Here is a 21,111-nt window from a genome sequence, read left to right as displayed (position 1 = left end):
CAGTTTGAATTAGAACAAATCCAGATTTCATACTTTTGAATGTATGTTTAAATAACATACACCATGCTTTGGCTCTAACAGTGTGCAGCATCTCCACAGATAGCTCTTCTCTGAGCCTCCTCTTGACAGTCCTCTACCCCATTGGCGGAAACCCTGCCTTGCTGTATGTAGATCACTTTGTCATTAATGTCTGCCAGCCAGACAGAAGTTATCCCATAATGTTCCGCCAGATGCATGCTGCAGCCACTCCGTACACGAGGAACATGCCTAGCCTCTGTGGGTATGTCCTCTAGAGGGCCTGCCTCCCCTGTCTTTGTAGGAGTGTCCACAAGTGACCCTGCCTCACATGCTACTTTGATACTATTCTGGGCATCCAGAGATGGTCCTGGCCCCTCTCCCACCCCTGCAGCATCTCCCATTACCTCTGGCAGCCTTGGCAAATCAAAGGATTGATGATGCTACGTCACCTAAGAATGGGACCTAACAAAAAGAACGAAGTTCCCCCTCCTCATCCATCATGGGCTATCCTCCTCCAAGACAAAACACAGCTCCTCAATCTCTGCTCCCCCCAACTTCTTCTCCTTCCCATCCTAGCAATGAAGGCACGCCAAGACTAAAAAACCCAAAATGAATAATGATAGCAATACCAGTGGTGAATTTTAGAAGTGTGAAAAGAAGCACAACCCAAAGAATACACAAGTGTGAAACCATTCAGCAACCAAGAACCAATAAGAACACCCCAGAGATTAGAAGGAGTGAACACATCCTACTACAATATGACAGCACCAATTCAAATTGTACTAAGAGACAATAGTAACAAGCAGGCAGTGGGAAACAGGGAAAAGGTATACACGTTTTTATTTTTGTGGGGATATGATTAGAGGCAGGAAAACATTTTTGGGGCTTTTTAAATTTTAATGGTGAGCACAAAAAGGAAAAGCAAAGGCACAAACGAAAAGAGTAACGTTTTGTATATATGAGGAAACTCACAATACACTAACAACACATTAAACAACAAGCCTTAAAACAAAAGGGAACACAATATGAAACAAAGTTCACATGAGACCAACAAAATAGACAAATGAAAACAGCTACAACTCCATAAAACTCTTTTAAACTCAGCTGCACATACGCTCCAAACACCCTCCAAGTATCAGCTTGCCCTCAGAATTACTTCCCTGAAAACCTAGAAACACCCTGGAGGGAACAGAAAATGTGTGATGTGGGCCTTATAGATATGATCATGCTAACTTTACTGTATTCTAGGGCTGCGAATGACTGAATTAACTCAATGCATCGGCCTGAGAGGGCTCTTATTACCTGGACAAACCCTATAAATGAACCCAATATTCAACCAAGATTCAAGGCTCCTGATTGGATGATGAATCAGTGTATGACCCCCGGAGAGTCTGCCAGAAGTTTGACCCATGATTCATTAATGCCAAAACACATCAGAAACATCTGATAATGGATGAATTTTGTATGAAACATAAATGAACCCATGGGGTCAGGTTTTAGAAGATTGCACAGATTTAGCAGCCACAACTGCAACACCGCTTCCCATGCCCTGCAGCAAGTTAATGTTTTGCCGCACCGCTTTGGTTGGTGCCAAAATATTGTTTTCATAACGATATTTTCCCCATTAATCTTTTATTGAATGTTTTCTTTTTCTGGGCAAGTGAGAATTGTGTCTGTCCTGGGGAAAGTATTTTAATTTAATAGGGCCATATGTGTTTATGAACGATGACTACTGAAGTCTCCAAATCATCTGCTCTTAAACAGAAGGTCACTTAAAGTCCAGATTTCCTTTAATCCTGGATTATCGTAATGCCCATATTGACATACATTGTCATTTTGTAAATGACAGAAAATGTACTCACGTACCAGAAATATTTCCTTGAAGCCACTGAAGAGCTCCCTGACAACCTTTCTCATCTGAGGGACCAGCTTGAAAATCCGTAATGGTCGGAGGCATCGTAGCACCATCAAGAGCTGGACTCCAGATTTAGCAGGAACGTTTTGCGGCATCCAACAAAGAAAGATTAAACTCACCTGAAAGGCCAAAAATAAAGAGTAAACCATTTTTATGACACTCATAATTCTCTTCACAATTTGGCACCTTTTAGAAACATTTCTCATTCCACATGCCCTTTTTACCTATGGTTACTTATGATCATTATAGTTTTGGGTACATGCGGGAATATCTTAAATGCTGCCTCAGTGCCACAGTGACTTGGCTGTCTCTGCGGCTGTCAAGTGGGTATCTCATAACCTTCGAACCTGCTCTGTGCTACGAGTAAAGTGGGTGCCGCGGATCAGGTTACTGATGCGGGAGGGCACGAGTGCACTATGCTTTTAACATGGAGTCAATGGAAAAGGGGGAATCTGGTTGGTAGATTACCCATTTTTGAGACAGAATTATTGTTGTTATTCTATTTGTTAATACAAATTTAAAAAGACAGGGCTTTGCAACCTTGCCAAATGGCAATTCCTCACGGGAGAGTAGCAGAACACATTGGTGGATTGGTCTGAGTGGTAACAGAAGAGCCAAGGGTTTTGTGCCAGGAACACTGACCCAAGATGTGATTGACAAGTACATGTGGTCAACTATATCAAAGACAGCAGAGAAGTTAAGAAGGATGATGAGGGAGAACATATGGTTTAGCTAGGCAATGGTGATAAAGTTGGCAACATTCGTGTTCTCCATCTCATGCACTTGCATTCTGTAGAAGCATGGATGGAGAAGATTTTAGAAGGCATGTGTATTGGTAGAAGATGTGTTTCTTAAAGTCTAGTCTGTCTTACATTTTGGAGAACAAGGAGAATTAAGAGGCACATTGGAATTTAAAGTGGATGGAGTGGCCGGGATGGAATTCAACTTTTTAGGATACGGGGAGTAGGTTGAAATCAGGTACGGCTGATGTAACTAAGAAAAGACCAGTTCAATAGGTGGCAGTGATATCGGAATGTACGAGGGAAGAGAATTCTGATGATTTACAGGGCAACATGGACCAAGGAGGCACAAGAGGGGTTGGCGGAGTGAAGTGTTGAGCGTGATTACCTAGACATCTGTGGCTAACGTGTAGGGGCAAGATGGGATGGGCAAATGAAGAGAACAATAGGCAGGGAACCGTGATATGGGGGAAAGCTTGTAGGTGGAAGATGGGTGGGAGCTAGAGGAGGTGAAAGGGGATGTTATGTTATGTTATGTTATTTTGCTTGTATCGCGCCAAAGCCGATAGGCATCCAGGCGCAGAGAGACATATACAGTGACAGTAATCTACCTGCAGGAGTTCATACTAATTGAAAAGGTACATTTTCAATTGTTTCCGGCCACAAGAAGGTCCTTTGTCCTACGCAGAAGTATAAGCAGAGCATTCCATGCCTTGGCTCCTTGGATGTGAAAGGCCCTACCGAGCCCACGAGAACGTTTCACCCAGTGCTGTACTAGTAAGAAGTCTTCAGCTGACCTAAGATTTCTTTTGGGCTGGTAGATGCTGACAACGTAAGCTGGTGTATTCCCAAAGATGCATTTGAAGCAGATAGTTAGCAGTTTGAACTGAATGCTAGCTTCCACAGGAAGCCAATGTCGTTTTTTTTCTAGCTGCAGTAGTAGGTTCTGAACGTTTCATCTGAAAGATGATGCGGATAGCTTTATTCTGTATTTTTTGTAGTAGGGATGTCTAAATGTGTGGATCTTTGTTGAGAAGATGTACACTCGGTAGGGTATGTCAACCGTGAGTCCACATCCACAGACAAATAGGCTGAACCAGTTGCCCCCAGGTTTTGGAAATGTTTTGTCACAGGTATTGCAGCATGAACTGCCATCCCTTAGAGGTTGCATGATGGTGTTGGTGCAATGTGGATATTGGATCTGGTCTATTATTCCAAAACAGAATCAGAATAAACTGAAAAAATGCTTTCCATCACGTGTTTCATATTGTGTGAGAAGTGTTCTGTGATATATTGATCCATGAGGTTAAAATACACATTTTAAAGCACATAATAGCTTGAAAAACACAGATGTCTCTGATCCCCTGGCCAAACATACGTCGAAGATCCATGTGGCAGAAACATTTCCTCATTAACCTTATTTGCCATTGATTGTGTCCCTGAGAAACCTCGTGGTGGTAATAAAAAGATATTTTTGAGGCAAATATAGGTTTGATACATCGTTAATTGTGACACTAAAATCCCAAGGAAACACAATAGAGATGAGGAATTATATGTATTTATAGGGGAATCATTGAAGAATATCTGCTTTTTTGGACAGATTTTTGAACGTTTATTCCTGGGATTGTCTTGATTTGTCTAGAAATGTCTGTTTTATTTTATTCCTTTATTAAAATTAGCACCTAATAGGGACAGTTTTGCAGAATTTGCTGATTTATGCTCTGTTATACTATATTAGATATAGTGCATATACGTTTGATGCAGAATTCCCTCACATTATGGGTATCATTGAATATAATGTATTGAATATATGATTGATCATGTATTGTTTCATTGTTATTGAATATGCTAATTTTAGATCTCTGTTATAGGGATGTTTCAGCCATATACATCAGAGATAATGACATTTGTATATTTGTGTAAGCTAGCATTTTACCTTACTTTAGCACATGCACTTTAATGTAGTTAAGAACATGGGCCTGGTACATATTATGTATTTGTATCCTTTAGGGTAAGGCATCCCATTTTATGCTCATAGTCACATGTACCTTATGTGTACTTATCTGTACATTTGATAAGAATCTATTATGCTTTTTACATTTTGCACACAGGTACACCTATAAGAGATCTTAGTTTGTATTAGATTATGATTGATCTTGACAAAACTATACTTATAATTTGTATAGTTTTATATATGTATATATGTATATATGTATTTTGTAACACATACATTTGTCTATATCAAAATAATATTATTTTTGATGTCTACAAATTATGAATTTGCACTTCATTAGATGTTATAGATACAATTTTATAAATTGTTAAATAGTGTCTGTTGCAACCAGTATTCCAAAATGGTGTATTTTATGTGTTTTACTGATCAATCCTTTGCCCATGATATTTTGATCAATACTGTCTTCATGTATTGCTTTATCATTCCAAGATGGATGTGAGCATGCATCATCACAGTCTTCTTCCAAACATCAGGTCACAGGGTCTGTTTTCTTAATTTGTGGTCATATGAACTGTAATACTGATTTTGTTGTATATGTGCTAAATTGTCCTTGTTCTAAGTGGTATGTAGGCAGCACCACTAACATGCTTACATTGAGGATTCTACAGAATCTCAGGACAATCAAGAACAAGGACTTTGCATATCCCATTGCTAAACATTTTCATGAATTTCACAATGGGCAATTGCACATTTTTTGGTTTTTTGGAGTGGCGCAAATTGAGAAGCACTCACAGGGTGGTGACAGAGCATTGAAGGTAAGACAACTTGAAACTAGACTAATCATAGATTTTCAAACAAAAGCCCCAGCCAGACATAATATCGATGAAGAACTATATATATTCATTGATGTTTAATAGTGTTTAACAGTATTCTTGAGGGTACGACGTCCTTTCATCGCGGGATGTTTTTTTGTGGCGTTTTTTACCGCAAATCTTTTTTTGAAAAAAATCCCATCAAATGTTTTAGAAAATGGCAGGCTTGGGGTGGGGGGGACCCCCCTCAAAAATAATGAAAAAAAAATGTATGGGTTTTTTCATTAAAAAAATTACGGTAAAAAACCCAGCGAAAAAACATCCCGCGATGAAATGACATGGAACCTTCTGGAGACCACTTTGCACATTTCTGACTCTAGCCATTGCTGTTGTTTTTATATCTGGTGTTTGAACCTGATTGCCTGTTACATAAGATACTGCAATAACTGTTACTGTGGATGAATGCAACCTGTTATCGTAACTGGTTCATGTTGTATTGATGTTCATGAAAAACCCTCAAAAAAACCTCTAGGTAATAGTATATACTTCCCCCGATTTTTTTGGTTTCATTCTATTGCAAGTTTCTTTTCATTGTAAGTTTCGTCCTCTGTGTTTCACATCTTACCTCATTTTTTAAAAATGTATTTTATTATATTATATTTGCAGTGTTATTTCTCTTTCTCCTGTGTTTTCAGACCCTTTTTTGTTTTTCTTGGGTGGCCAGTTTTGTTTATTTCCTGCGGCATTCTTGACATGGTAGTTATTATCTGTTTTCTTTTTGGGTTTATTCTATTCTATCTTGGGAGTCCATTAAGTTGAATTCATGTTGTGCCTTTAGTATCTGCATTGGGTTAAGTAATTGTGTCTGTGTTATCTGGTTTTATGTTTTATGTTTATGCCTACAGTTGTTGAGTCTGAACATTCTCAGTTGGGAATTTATCCATTCACTTAGAATGCTGCATCTCTGTATGTGATCAGCACTTGGCACTTTATGCAGCATGTACTTTATTTATGTAACATGCACTAAGCATTCAACTGCTTTTGTGTTTCTTTGTTTTACATAGGGACACAGTCCCTTACAGTGTTTTGACTGCTGCTATATATATAAAAATGCGTATGCCCTTACATAATGTAATCCACACCACCTCTACCTTACACTCTCCTCCTCCCAGATTCTCTCTCCTCACTTCCTCTCTTCTTTTCCTTTTTCCTTTTTCCTTCTTTTTCATAACGTTAGTGTTATTTTTTGTTATCCACATGGATGGTATTGAGGATGATGTCGTTGCTTGATTTGGAGACACACATTGTGGTCTCCCCTTTTTCGAAAAAACACTGAGGGTGATCCTTTATCACGTGTGATAGGTCATGTGATAGGTTTTTGAAGATAAGTAAGGGTGGCTTTGGTAATGTATATTTGGTAATGGAAACTTTTATACTCCAACTTTGGAATCAGCATACAACGTTTTTATTTGCAAATGTACGTATGCTCATTAGGTACTAATGTTCCAAACATCAGTATCAACCTGCAGCCGAGTACTAACAAAACACTTTTTAGTAGCTGTTTACAAACTAATTTTCTTCCTATTCATGATAAATTTAACTCGGTCTATAATGTTGAATTTTAGGTCTGATTCGTATTATAAAATTATTCATAACAATAGGCCGGCCTAATGAGGTTTTAAGAGTTTGTTTACTATATGGAAGGTATATGGATACTATATGATGTTTCTATTGTAAAATACCCGTGCAGCTTTACGATGCATTAGATTAGAAAATGCAAACAGACTGGTATCGGCATCCATTTTAAAAGGGTCTTCTAAACTGGTTATTTGGTGCTATCTGTTGTACACATCCAAACTTTGATAAGAACGATTGGGATTAGTATAAAGCACTGCCCTTAACTTGTGAAAATCATGCAAAATATATAAGTGAACTAAAAATCTTAGAGGCGCTAGGCACTTTAAGCGAACAGCTAGCACTATGCACTTTGACGTTGGAATTATGCACTTTAACATTGCAGGATTTTGAACATGGAATGAGTCCCTGGAACCACATGGGGAAATTTCTGATGCACGAGGCACTTTAAGTGAATTGCTAGCCCTATGACTTTAACATTGGATTTACGAACCTTTTAAATTGCATGATCTTTCATACATGAAATGGGTCCCCACATTTAAAGTGGGGCAATAATAATCAGTGTAAAATGTGTGCATAGGATGACTGTTGATACCTAAATCAAACAAATTGACCCATTCCAAGATGGCCAATATCAAGCCAGTTAGCCCCTCAGTCTCCTTTCTATGATGCACATCCTGTCACATGGGGTATTTTAAATGCATTCAATGTATGGATCACTTGTTGTGATCAAGCGGTGAGGTAACCTCGAAATGCGTCAATTTTGGGCCATACATCGTGGGAGCACCACAATATGGGTGGATTTTGCTAGCAGCCATGGGTTGCGCATGGTTTGTTTAATAAAGAGAAACTTTTCTATAAACATTGGTTTCCTGGAAAATCTTTGAAGAACGGGGGAGTGCCTCTCATTCCGACTGTAGGAAAAATAATCTAAATATATATATATATATATATATATATATATATATATATATATATATATATATATATATATATATATTTCCCTTCAACTCCTGTCTATTCCCTGGTCCTGTTACCTTTGATGTCAGTTCCACAGTAAATGTATTTGGCACGTTATGTAACAGTCATTTTACATATGAACTTAGTACTTTATCTATTCAGCACCTTATGCAGTTGGTTTACAATTTTGTCCATGTACTGTGCAATTGACCAGCTGTGCCCCCCTTTCCGGGTCACCTTTTCTTCCATGTCATTTCTATTGACCATAATATCATACACCATCAATGACATTTGTGATGGTGTTAGTCTTAGCAGTGCACGGTGGTCGCGCAAGTTATGGTTGCTTAGCTTAACTGGTGAATTTCTGGGGGTTTTTGGTTTTACTTGTAACCATAACACAGAATTTCATAGGTTTTCATAAGTGCAACGTAACCATAACCTCGCTTTAACAAAGATGTTTCACTGAATTTCATAGGTTTTTACTAGCGCACCCTTAATTTGCTACAAGTTCCTTATACTGTACCCACCCCCAATGTGGCAGCTCTGTCCGCAGACATTGCAGTAGTCTGCAGACAGAAGGTAGAATTCACAAATCCTAGAAGAACAGGGAGAACAGAAAATGTTCTACCCATCAACCAGCAAACACATATAAATAAAACAACATTACTTGTATTTTCTGCACCCAAATATACCTTTTTGTACAAATAATTACTTGAAAATGTACACGTTATTTTGTACTTGTGACACACAATATAATGGAATGCACCAAGCATAAACCATAACTGCACAGCTCATATTATCACTTCAATACAACTGTTCATAGAGACTCACATACATAAAGCGCTTATTCCAAAACAATCTCTCACCAAACAGTAAGTATGGTGTATTTCCTTCTTTATTATTACCATTCATTATATAAACATTTCTTATAAGCAAATATTACTATTGTTTTTATTTTAACAGAAATGGCAAACACACTTGAGTGGTTGGAAGAAAACTTTCCAACAGAATAAATGGGTGATGATTACATGTCTAATGGTAAACAAAACATGGTTTAATATAAACAAATGATGTTATTAATACAGACCTCAGTGAAATAATAATTTCTTTTGTTCTTATAGTACATAGTTTACATGAAGAAACAACACCCCAATTAAATTATGGAGAATCCCAAGAATCACAAGAGAGGCCGTACATGATGAAATCATAATGTTGTCTGCAAAATTGGATACACTTTCTAATGACTTTAAAGAACTTTTAAATTATGTTACAAATCATGTTATTAAAAATGTTGATTATCCCTGTCCTTCTTGCAGCTGTCCCCCTTGTCCCCAGCAATCATCATCATCAAATTCCCAACATTTCAATGAAAAACGCTTTGCTGAAACTTCACTCTCTTCCCCCCTGATCATTACTGTCCAGACATTCCAAATTCTCCTATTTATGTTTCTCATTCCGATACCCCATCCCTTTCATAAATAAATCTATTGTTTGTACGATAAATATCTTATATATTGTTCTGTTTTCTTTTTTGCTTCAAGAAGCCAATTAATAGTCCGCAGACAATATGACTGTTCAGGGTGTCTGCACTCAAAATGGAGGTGCCCCCGGACAGCGTGCAGTGTCCGGACATGACCAGTTTTGCATGATGCACTTTTAATTAGTCCGCAGACAGTGCGCCTGTTCCACGGACACTCACGCGCATGCATCCTGCATCTCCCGCCGATGGAGACACTCCTTGCATCCTAGAATGCAACAGGCTACGTGCACTGTACACCCCCATATAGATATATATCCTGTACCTCAAAAAAGAAAATCTTTAAAAAGAATTTCTTATTACTATGTAATATGGCCATGCCCCCAAGAATCTGCCCAATGGCCGCCACCACCACAATAGAATTAAACCATAAAACAAGTATGTACAATACACCTTCAAATAACAAAACTCACCCTGAACCCCATGCAATTGAAATAATGTTCGCGGACACTAACATTGGCGGCGGACTCAGCAGCATTTGCAAACCCTTTTTTTCACCTATAAAACAGCTCCATATCAACTCTATTCCACTCCCCTACCCTTTCCACGCCCTCTTTGAGCCATCAATTAACCCCAAATGTGTTTTCCAAACTGTTTGTTCACAGCGCTGTCCGCAGACCACCGTGGTGTCTGCGGACTGGGCAGCACCCGCTTCCACTTTTTTTCCACCTATAAAAACAGCTCCATATCTTCTCCACCCTTTTGCAGCCCCTTTTTCGATGACCAAATAACCCCAAATGTGTTTTCCAGACTTTGTCCTCAATGCGCTATCCATGTACACCGGCGGCTGTCCACAGATCCAACAAGGCGACCGTTTAAAAAAAATATGACGCACCTCACGCTTTTTACCATCCAATCAGCGGGCGTGTCCAATGTCCACGGACATCACACTGGATCCGGATTGATCCAGGTGGGTGTCCGCAGACGGAATAGGGAAGTGCGTCTGCTTCACTCGGGCCGTTAACTTGGGCGGCTGTCCATTAACCCCCCTTCCAGCATTTTTCAACAGGGGGTTAATGCCACAGAAACATTCGGCATGTAATTTTAGTATGCCTTTTCTGTTTTTTAGCCCCATATCAGTTTTTGAGGGAGGATGTGGTGTTGCACCTTAATTCCATTTACTTTCAATTGTTCTTTTGTGTAGATATTGTTTTTGTATTCCTACTTTCCATGACTCAATCGAAGGAGTGATTTGTGTCATGTGTGGCCACACTGGCTGAGAACTATCGGAACGCCATATTCAGAGGAGGCCTGGACCAAATATTGAGCGACACTAAATTAGAATTAAAACTTACAAGATATATGAATATGTCCATGACTCCTCCAAAATCCCGAATGACTGCCGTCGGAGTAAAAAATAATCCATCTGCCATAATCTTCAGGTTCAGCTCAATGCTCATGAAGATCACAAAGACGTATTCCGCAATCTGTAACCCAGAGCAGAAGGCCAACATGTTAGTATCAAGGAGATAGCTGACTACCGAATGACGTACTAAGGACTTACGCTTATACCTGCAAGGTTGGTGCATGCATGACTCTTCGAAAAGGTGATTCAAACATCATAGAAATGCAGGAGCAGATCGTCACCACAATCATGACCCAGTCAAGGTAAGTGACCAGTCCCAGCAAATCACTGTGAAGAAAAACGAGAGGAACACTTGAGCGAAAAATCAAAGTCACGTGATGTGCTGCATCTAGGGTTGTAGGTGGCATTTGAAACTATTATAAACATTTTTGAAGGGCTTTAGTTTGCATCGTCTTTAAGAGTCAACCAATCATTCACTTTTGAACTTGTTCTTGTATTTATTGATTGCTAATGTTTTGTATTAAATTATAAAAAATATAAAAAATTTAAATAAAACATATTAGGGAAAGGATCCAATAGAAAGGAATCCTCTTTGTCGAGGATTAATTGGTTACACAAGTTATCACTTTTTAACTACCACCATGGTTAATTAAAATATGCATGCAGGCGTGAATGTTATGTTACCAGCTTCTGCCTCGTACATAACGCACCATAGATGATCTCTGCATTGGCTAAATATACTTAGAAAACATACATATTGCAGTATATATAAAATAAGTGATATGATGCCACATACCCAACTTTCTTCCAGTTAAATAATTCAATATCAAATCAATTTAATGGAAATATATTTTAATGTAAGTACATTGTAAGAGTGCATCCATATAGTTTAAAAAAATTATCTGTCCAACTACCTGCCCATTACGGACTTCCCGCTTATTGGCAAAATCTTGGAAAAAGTAGTTGCTATATAACTACTCGCCAGAATCCAACAACTTCACCTCCTGAATGACTATCAGTCAGGTTTCCCCCATAAGTGTAGCATCGAGAGAGCCACTATACAGGTATGATATGATATGATATTTTATTTGCATCGCGCTCGTACACAAGTGTTTCAGAGCGCGACTAGGCAAGGGAGGGGAACACGGGAGAACTTAACACAACAGCGATCTTACTAGGCCCAGTGACATTGAGAACGCGCAAGTGCATGGGAAAGGGAAAAAGAGAAAAAGTGCATGGAAGGGGGAGAGTGGAAGATGCGGAGCAGTGGGGAGCAGAATAAATAATAAATAGAACATTGAGGCAATAAACAGTGGTGGTGCAGCCGGCAAGTGGCAAGTGCTGTGTTTAAGGCAGCAGACTGGGTAGTCTGATAAGTGCAGAAAAAGAAGAAAAGAAAAATGGGGGGGGGGGCTGTATGGGTACAGATACAGTCCCCAGTGCAAGGGGTGGCCGGGAGGCAGTGCAGGAGGGTGGCAGGGTGAGCAGGTACCTGGGCCCAGGGGACAGAGGGTGGCCAGGTGTACAGTGCCAAGAGAGAGCAGATCAGCAGGGGAAGGGGGCGAAGGCAGAAGCAAAGAGGAAGGTCTTGAGGTGCTTCTGGAACCGGAGATGGTTCTCCTCAAGTTTTAGAGTGGCAGGGAGGCTGTTCCAGAGGGAGGCCCCAGCCGAAGATATAGATCTACCCCAGCACGTTTCTTTGAAAAATAAATTGACCCGGAGGGAGTTAGAGGTAGAGGAGCAAAGAGCTCGAGAGGGGAGGTATTTGCGGAGGGATAGCTGAAGGTATTTTGGACCCAGGCCCCAGAAAGCCTTGTGGACGATGCAGAGGGTTTTGAATTTAATCCTTGCATCCACTGGTAGCCTATGGAGTGATTTCAGAGCTGGAGAGATACGATCCCAGGGCTTGAGGCCAAGGACAAGTCTCGCAGTCCTGTTCTGGATAAGTTGTAGAGGGCGGAGAGTAGAGGCCGGTAGATTTAGAAAGAGGCTGTTACAATAGTCCAGCTTAGAGAGAACCAGGGCTTGGCAGACAGTGAGCTTCTGAGGGAAGGTGAGGAAAGGCAGAGTACCTCTGAGGAGGTGCAGTAGGAAGATAGACTTTTTAGAGAACTCAGAGATATGGGCGGAGAAGGAAAGTGTGGAGTCGAAGATGACCCCGAGGTTCTTAGCCTCGCAGGTAGGGGTAGGAGGAGGGCCCAGCGAGGCTGGCCAGAGAGTGAGGGAAAAGGATGGAGATGGTGTGCCGATGAGGAGGATCTCAGTCTTGCTGGCATTCAGACAAAGGTAATTTGCGGCACACCAATCTTGAATGGCAGTTAGGCAGTCAGAGATGAGAGAGGGCGAGGAGGTGGCTGAGGGCAGTTGGAAAATGAGTTGAGTGTCATCAGCGTAGCACTGGAACTTTGAGCAGAAAAAGGAAATGCAGTGGGCGAGAGTTGCCAGGTATTGGTTGAAGAGCCAGGGTGAGAGGTTAGACCCCTGGGGAACCCCACAGGTGGAGAGGAAGATAGATGATAGGAAGGACCTCAGGTGGACCTGGGAGGGCCAATCAGAGAGGAAAGAGGTCAGTCAGGCCAGAGCCTGATCAGTGATACCCAGGTTATCACAGAGACGGTCGAGCAGGATGGTGTGGTTCACTGTGTCGAAGGCAGAAGAGAGATCAAGAAGGATGAGGACAGAGGGAATGTTAGAGTCCAGGTTGGAGAGCAGATCTTCACGGATTTTCAGGAGAGCAGTTTCCTTGCTTCTGGCCGCTCTGAAGCCAGACTGGTGGTCATGAAGGCAGCCAACAGAGTCTGAGTGAAGGTTAAGCTGAGAGATGGCCAGCTTTTCCAGGAGTTTGCCCAGAAAGGGGGTAATGGAAATTGGGCGGTAGTTAGTCAGACAGGAAGGATCAGCTGTGGGTTTCCTGAGAAGAGGATGCACAAGGGAGTGCTTCAGAGGGGAGGGGAAGGATCCTGAGGCAAAGAAGTGGTTGCAAAAATCAGCAAGGGCCGGGGCGAGGGTGTCAATGTGGTCCTTGATGGTTTTAGAGGAGCAGGGATGAACCTGTTTTGATGAGGCTTTCATAGATCGGACTTCTATAGCGACCTCGTCAGGGGAGAAAATAAGAAAGGAAGAGAAGGACGGTAGGGCAGTGGGTAAGGGGGGGGGTCTGCAAGCACAGACTGAGAGGGAAGAGGAGGGGCAGGGGAGGAGAGGATGGACAGGATGTCCTGGGTTTTTGAGATAAAGTGTGAGGCAAGGGCATTGCAGAGAGCCTCGGAGGCAAGAGGAGGGGTGGAGACTGCCGCAGGGTTGGCAAGCTCCTTGCAAATTTTAAAGAGTTCGGCCGAGTTGTTAGATGCCGCAGAGACACGGGCTTGAATGTGGGCTCTCTTCTTAGTGCGGACAGAGAGTCGGTATTGCCTTTGTAGCAGGCGACAGGCCAGTTTGTCAGGGGATGAGCAAGAAGCCCTCCATGTCCTCTCAGCCGCCCTATACTTACGTTTAAGTGTAGCTAGGTCAGAATCATACCAGGAATTACACTTGGCTTTTGACTTCAAGCGGATCCTCATGACAGGGGCAAGAGCATCAAGAGTATCAGAGATAGAAGTGTAGAGAAGGGACAGGGTTTTGTCGGGGTGTGAGTCAGCCAGAGGAGGAGGAGGGGGAGAGAAGGTAGCAGCGAAAGCCTCAGCTGACACACGCTTCATTGGTCGAATGTACGAGAAAGTAAGTGGCAATGTTGGGATGGGGTTGGCTTTGGGGGAAGAGAGTGAGAGATGGGAGGAGAGAAGGCAGTGGATGATGCTCTCCAAATCATGGATAAGGGCAAGTCGTGTCTTGATCTCTCGGCTGCATTTGACACAATCAACCACTGCATCCTTCTCTCCCTCCTTGCAGTCAGGATGACATTCTCTGGCACTGTCCTGAATTGGCTTATTTCCTACCTCTGTGTCTCGGGAGGATAGCTTAGGGCGTAACGTGCTCACCTTGGAAGCAAGACGACACGGAGCAACACAGGTTCGATCCCCGGGTCCGCACTTAGAAACCTCTGGGTATTAAGCGCGTTATAAATAACCTATCATATCAGACACCAGCCCGTCCAGATGAACTTGTTGGGTTCTAACTGACTCCCAGTCTCCTGCGTAGTCCCCCATGCTCCACCCTCTCACCAATCTTTTTTAACCTTTACATGAAGCCTCTAGGCACTATCCTAAATGTTTCCAATATAATCTTCCACCAATGTGTGGAAAATACTCAGCTGTATATGAGAGTAGAAAACGCAAAGGACATCAGTAGTCTCTGTGATTACCTACTCATCATCCAGTCCTCGATATCTGCCTACCTCAAAGTTAAACCATCTAAGACTGAATTCATTCTCACCGGTCTGCTCACTAACCAACAACTTGTCCAATAATCACTCAATGATAAGCACCTAGGAGGGTTTGGTCCACAACTCTTGGATTCAGCAAAATCCTTAGGCTTCACTATTGACAGCAGCCTTTCCTTCCAGAAACACATAACCAAGACGGCCCAACCTGCTTCACTCCGAATCTCCACCCTTTGCAAAATGAAACCCTTCATCCCGCTGCAGGACTTCTGCACAGTAGAGCAGGCCCTTGTTGTCTTGCACATCAATGGGAGAAATCCCCCCTGATGGGGCTCCCAGTTGCTCACTTGGCTCCCCTAAAAGCAGTCTACCACGCTGCAGCACTTCTTATTACAGGTGCATGGAAATTTGACAGAATCAGCCAATCCTACTCAAACTACATTGGCTTCCTCTCCAGGTCCAGATACTGTTCAAGACTGCATGTATCATCTTCAAAGCAAACACGAATAACACACTAGCATACCCTGCTCAACATCATCAACTCCTGTCTTTCACATGGCACTATCCCTTTTGCACTCAAAGCTGGACAAATCTCACTGCTACTAAAAAAAACATCTCCCAACCCCACACCCTCAGAAAATGACTGCCCCATCATTATCCTGCCATACCTTGCCAGCATCATGGAATGATTTTTTCACTACCCAGCTGCAGCAATACATCACCACAAGCATCCTACTCAAACCCTTTCAGTCTGGCTTTTGAGCTGTACACATCACTGGGACTGCTGCACTTTACATTTTTGATGACCTTCACAACATCACTGACAAAGGACACATAGCACTACTCGTACTCCTTGACCTCTATGCAGCCCTTGACACCATTGACCACATCATTCTAAACAACATCCCAGCCCACAAGATGAAACTCTCAGGCCCCATCCTAGACTGGTTTACCTCCTTCCTTACTGACAGGATAAACTTTCTCTGCATGTCCCCTTTTCAATCCGACCCGACCTTGCTCAAGTACCGCACCACTCAAGTGTTCTGCCTATCTCCACTCCTCTTCAACATATATGTTAAATTTGGACAGAGCCTTAACAAACACAATGTCCATTTCCACCAATACGCAGATGACATGGAAATAAACTTCCAAATCTGATCCCCCTCACAACTCCACACCAAAAGCTGTCTCTCCACCATCACCACATAGATGACTACCCACTTCCTCAAGCTGAACCATTCCAAAAGAGAATACCTCCTCATCTGTGCCCTAGAAACAAACCCAAACCCCCTGGGTCAAAGCACTTGCCACGGACAACCCACACCTCTCAAATCCCTTGGCTTCACCATCGACGCCCACCTTTCCATCACACACCACATAGTTGCTTTCACCAAAATATGCAAACTACAACTACACCTCTGATGAAAGATCAGACACATCCTTCCTCCCAATGACTTCTGCATTCCAGGCTAAGCACTGGTTTCCTCCAAGTTGAACTGCGTCTATGATCTCCTCACTGGACTATCCAACATCAACCTTGCCACACTGCAAGCCATACGTAATGCAGGAGCCAGACTCATTCTTCATCTATCCAACCATTCATTCATCACCTCAGCTCATACCCAGCTCCACTGACAGAGAATGCCCTTCAAAGGACTCTGCATTGATTTCAAAGTTATTCACCACAAAAAGCCATTTTACCTTCACGACAAAGCTAAAACACCATTTTTTTTATCGACTTCCTGCTATTTTAGGACAGTTTGCTTATTGGTTTCAAGTTCAATTAAACCTTTTATACTTAGTTACATTTATTTTAAGGATTTGAGTTAAGTATTTTTATTAAACATTATTTTCTTTATTTGCTTATGAATTTTTGGTTTGGCTTTGATAATGACACGTGTTTAATTGTAAAATTTTAGATTAATTCTGTGCTAATAATGAGTCCTGAGGAAGCACAGTCTGAAAGCATGTTTTAGCTTCAAATAAATAAAAAGGGGCAGATTCTCAAACATTAGTGCAAATGATAGGATGCTTCATTTGCTCTACTTTCTGAAATGCTCAGGTCACCTTATTGTCATAGGTGACCTGAGCATTTCATGAGGGGCTGTCCAGCCCATTGGCATACATTAGTTTCAGGAGCACCCAACACTAATGTATGTCTGGCTTCAAGCAACCACGTAGTCGCTGGGAGCCCCTTTCACCAAAACAGGCCCTTAATGAGCCTGCCTTGGTGAATTGCAAATGGTGCCAGCAATGGTTAAACCACGGCTCTCACGCTTAAAAAAATAAATCATGACACTGTCAGAAATTACCTTCTTGATTTATGCCTCCATCTGACTCTGTTTTAAAAGGCAAAGGAAGATAACCCTATTTTTTGCACATTTAAAAGCACATCCAGTTTGTGAATTTGGGATGTACTTTTAAATGCCCACAATTGCCCCCTTATTTGCACAGATGGGCAAAGGGTGAAAAAGGTTATCTGACAGAGGGCATCTAAGGTGTGCTCATTCAGATGCCCTTTGTAAATTGGGGTGCTCCTTTTTTTGGCTCTAGCGCATCCCCTAACTTGTGCCAAAAAAGTGTTGAGAATCTAGCCCCAAGACTCTGTGGTTCCGATTCATGGAAATGTGTACAGAAATCCTGCAAGGACCGCTCGCTGAGAAGGACACTGCCAGGCCTGCGCATCGAAAGAAACATGCGTGCCCTGCATATTCATGGAATTTACATCGCAAAGTAACCATAATCGCAAGTCGCGCCTGGAACGCCCCCGACACGCCCACACGCAAAGCATAAACAGCTAGAACAGCTACCTTGGCACGCTCCCCCGGGCAGGAATACATGCACCCTTCAGATAGTGCGTGGGCTCCCTTGTAAGCAGGCCTGCGACTCTGGGAACCTGCGTGGGGTCCTTCATAACCATATCCAGCACCCAACAACATGTGTATAAAAAATGCAAATCAGCAATAACTCTGGAAATCTGTGTGTGAACCCCTGTAAAACATTCCTGCACCCTGCTAGACTGCTTATGCACACCCCTAAGTTACAACGGAACCCCGATTGAGTACACACACCACGAAATCCAACATGCAACCCCACGAGTGCGCTGGAAATCCTATGCGCAATTGTACTTGCCGGGTCTGCGGCTCAGTGGACTAATGCATCCACTACAGGGGCTTGTGTTTGACCTCATGGTCACAGGTTCGAATCCCAGCAGGTCCACTCAGCCCTTCATCCTTCTGAGGTCGATAAAATGAGTATTATTAAGTTGGGTGACAATAAACATCTGTTATCTGTGATAGCAGCTAGATGCTGCCATCACAATAAAACCTTTGACATCAATGAACTGTACATTCTTGGTATTCCCTTATGATTAGTGAGAACTAATCTCATGCATTCATACTGCCACAACCATATCACTTCTCTCCCATCCAATTATTGTTCTTTTTTTTAACCATACTGTGGTGGTTTGCCAACCTGCAAATCCTCTTCCTTTTCACCCCGAACCTTCTTAGTAATGGGGCAGATAAATATGCAGGTATTACCTACTGCCCTACTCAGTTTAATCTGCAAATATCAATTCCCGCTGCCACTCATCATCATTACCGTACAGGTGAGAAATGATACAAGGTAAGGCAGCCCTACCGACTCATGAATCCGGGAGTGAGAGATGATACAAACCAAAGCAGGTTCTTAGAAACAATACTTTTAATAGTTAATGTACACACCTCTGCCATAAAGAATGAGTCAGGTTGTGCGACACTAGTAGGGATTATGGTTAGATAGCAGAAATCACAAATAGTGTGCTGTATATAGCATAGAAGGGAGGAGCATTCTGGAATACCAATAGAGGGACTCACTACACTGATATAGCAGGTGAAATTATAGGCAGTATATATATAGAGAGACAAAGCTAAAGTGCAGATGCCAGAGGTACAGAATAGTAAAAAACAATTTATCACAACGGGGATCATTCACAATTAAAATCAAATTTTAATAATAAATCATAGAGATTAAAACAACCAATTAAATGAAGTGGTCCACAGTACAAAACATACAATATCCAATAAAAGACAAACTAAAACATAAGTTACGTGACAAGCTTGTTCAGCTAGTTACAAAACCAGTGTATGGAAAGAGCACAAGAGGGTACCTATTAAACAAATTGTGTAGTACCCTACTTCCGTTGGAATCAATGTGTCATAATTTTAGATCTCTGGTTACAATTTTTTTTATTTTTTTTTATTTTTATGTAACATTATTTTGTTCAAAGGAAAGACAACTTTAAGTTACAGTTACTGTCTTCTAGTATCCACACATACTCAATCTCAATCACGGAAACCAATCACGGAAACCAAGGGATGCTCAGCCCTCAGACCAGGCCCTCCAGATTGGATAAATCTAAAGAGTCCAGAAAGTTTATGGTGGCACAAATTAACTGAGTATTTATGCCACCAATCAAGTAATTCCACCATGCATCCATGTTTCCGGATAAAGGAGCAAAATGGATTTAGTGCAGCTTGCGCTGCTCAGCAATCGCCTCACAAGCAGTGATTAAGTGCCGTAATGATTCTGTTGCATGATTACAGAAACGACATTGAGCCTCCGCTGGAGATATCTCACGCCGCATTACGAGGATCTCTTTGGTTTTATAGAGATTGAGGCGTAATCGAAGGAACATGTTCCTATGGTAGTTTGAAGGAAATCTGTCCAGGAATTTTGGCAAAACATCCAATTTGTTCAAGGCACTTCCAAGGTCCAAGGACGAAGCCATTTTGTTTCTTGCCTCCTCATTTACAATCCAATTTTGTTGTCGCAATTTTTGTTTTGCCACTTGCGGTCTCAAGATTACGGTCTCAAGAGAAATGTTGGCATTATGTAAAATGCTAATCAGCTTGTCCTTCCACTTGTTTAGCAAACCAGCAGAAGGGTGCTCTGAGACTGTCTGCAAAATTTCGTATGGTATTGTGGCATGAACCAGCATCATTTTTCTCAAGGTGGAGATGGATTTCCACAGGACTGTACCGTAGAGTGACTCAGAGCATAATTCGTATCGTATCGCTGTCATTGACAAGTGTTTTGGCAGCCTTAGGACTTTCCGCCAAAAGTTTCCCTCTAGCTTATTCCACAAGGCCTGGGGTATGTTCCAGCCTGATTCACTTCCAAAGGTTATCGCAGGCGTCACTTTTTGTAGGTAGAAGGTTATGATTGGTTTGAAGGAAAATTTGCCATATGCCGCGTGCAGTTTTGCCCCTTGCAGTGCAAACATTTGCATACGGGCCACCAGATCTTGTGTCCAATCCCACTCACGAATCGAATTGTTAAATTGCACGCCTAGATATCTTATGCTATTTGATATTTCCAGTTGTTTATCCATTATTTGCCAGCGAGATTTATGAAGGCGTGCTTTCGAACCGCCTCCAATCACTATGATCTTCGACTTGTTGGAGTTGATTAGTAGGTCGTTTAGCAGGCAGTAGTTTTGAAACGCAATCAGTAGTCTCTGGAGCCCAATTGGAGTGGAGTCTATAAGCACGATGTCATCAGCGTAAATGACCCAGCTTATTTGTTGGCCGTTTACTAATGGCGGAAAAATCCTTTGATCCTTAAATGCCAAAGATAAGTCTGAAATGAAAAGTTTGAAGAGTAGAGCAGCAAGCGGGCATCCTTGCTTCACACCTCTTTTTGTGACTATTTCGTCTGACAAGTCACCCTGCTGATTTAATCTTACTCGAAAGGATGTCTTTGAGTGGAGGGCAATCAAAGGCTCCAATAGATCTTTTGGACAATTCCATTCGTTTAGTTTTTTCCAAAGGAGGTTGCGATTTATGCTGTCGAATGCCTGGCTCAAATCTATAAAGGCAAGATACAACATTTTCTTTCTCTTCAGGGCATCAAGTTTTAAACAGTTTAGGAGGA

General features: G+C 41.8%; 1 protein-coding gene across 2 annotated transcripts in view; it reads right to left on the bottom strand.

Moving 5' to 3' along the window:
- NALCN (sodium leak channel, non-selective) overlaps positions 1 to 21,111 on the bottom strand; it is a 3,431,684-nt gene that overhangs the window by 373,372 nt on the left and 3,037,201 nt on the right. For both annotated transcript variants that reach the window (XM_069637002.1, XM_069637001.1), the window contains 3 exons: positions 11,084 to 11,204; positions 10,867 to 10,998; positions 1,885 to 2,052 (listed from right to left, as the gene is read on the bottom strand). In XM_069637002.1, the coding sequence (XP_069493103.1) occupies positions 1,885 to 2,052; positions 10,867 to 10,998; positions 11,084 to 11,204 (421 nt within the window). The remainder of the gene's footprint in view (positions 1 to 1,884; positions 2,053 to 10,866; positions 10,999 to 11,083; positions 11,205 to 21,111) is intronic.

Source organism: Ambystoma mexicanum, chromosome 7p (genome assembly GCF_040938575.1).
Source record: "Ambystoma mexicanum isolate Mex_15411 chromosome 7p, UKY_AmexF1_1, whole genome shotgun sequence".
Classification (NCBI taxonomy): domain Eukaryota; kingdom Metazoa; phylum Chordata; class Amphibia; order Caudata; family Ambystomatidae; genus Ambystoma; species Ambystoma mexicanum.
The sequence above is the reverse complement of the archived record's forward strand: the minus strand, read 5'-3'. Positions and strand labels throughout refer to the sequence as shown.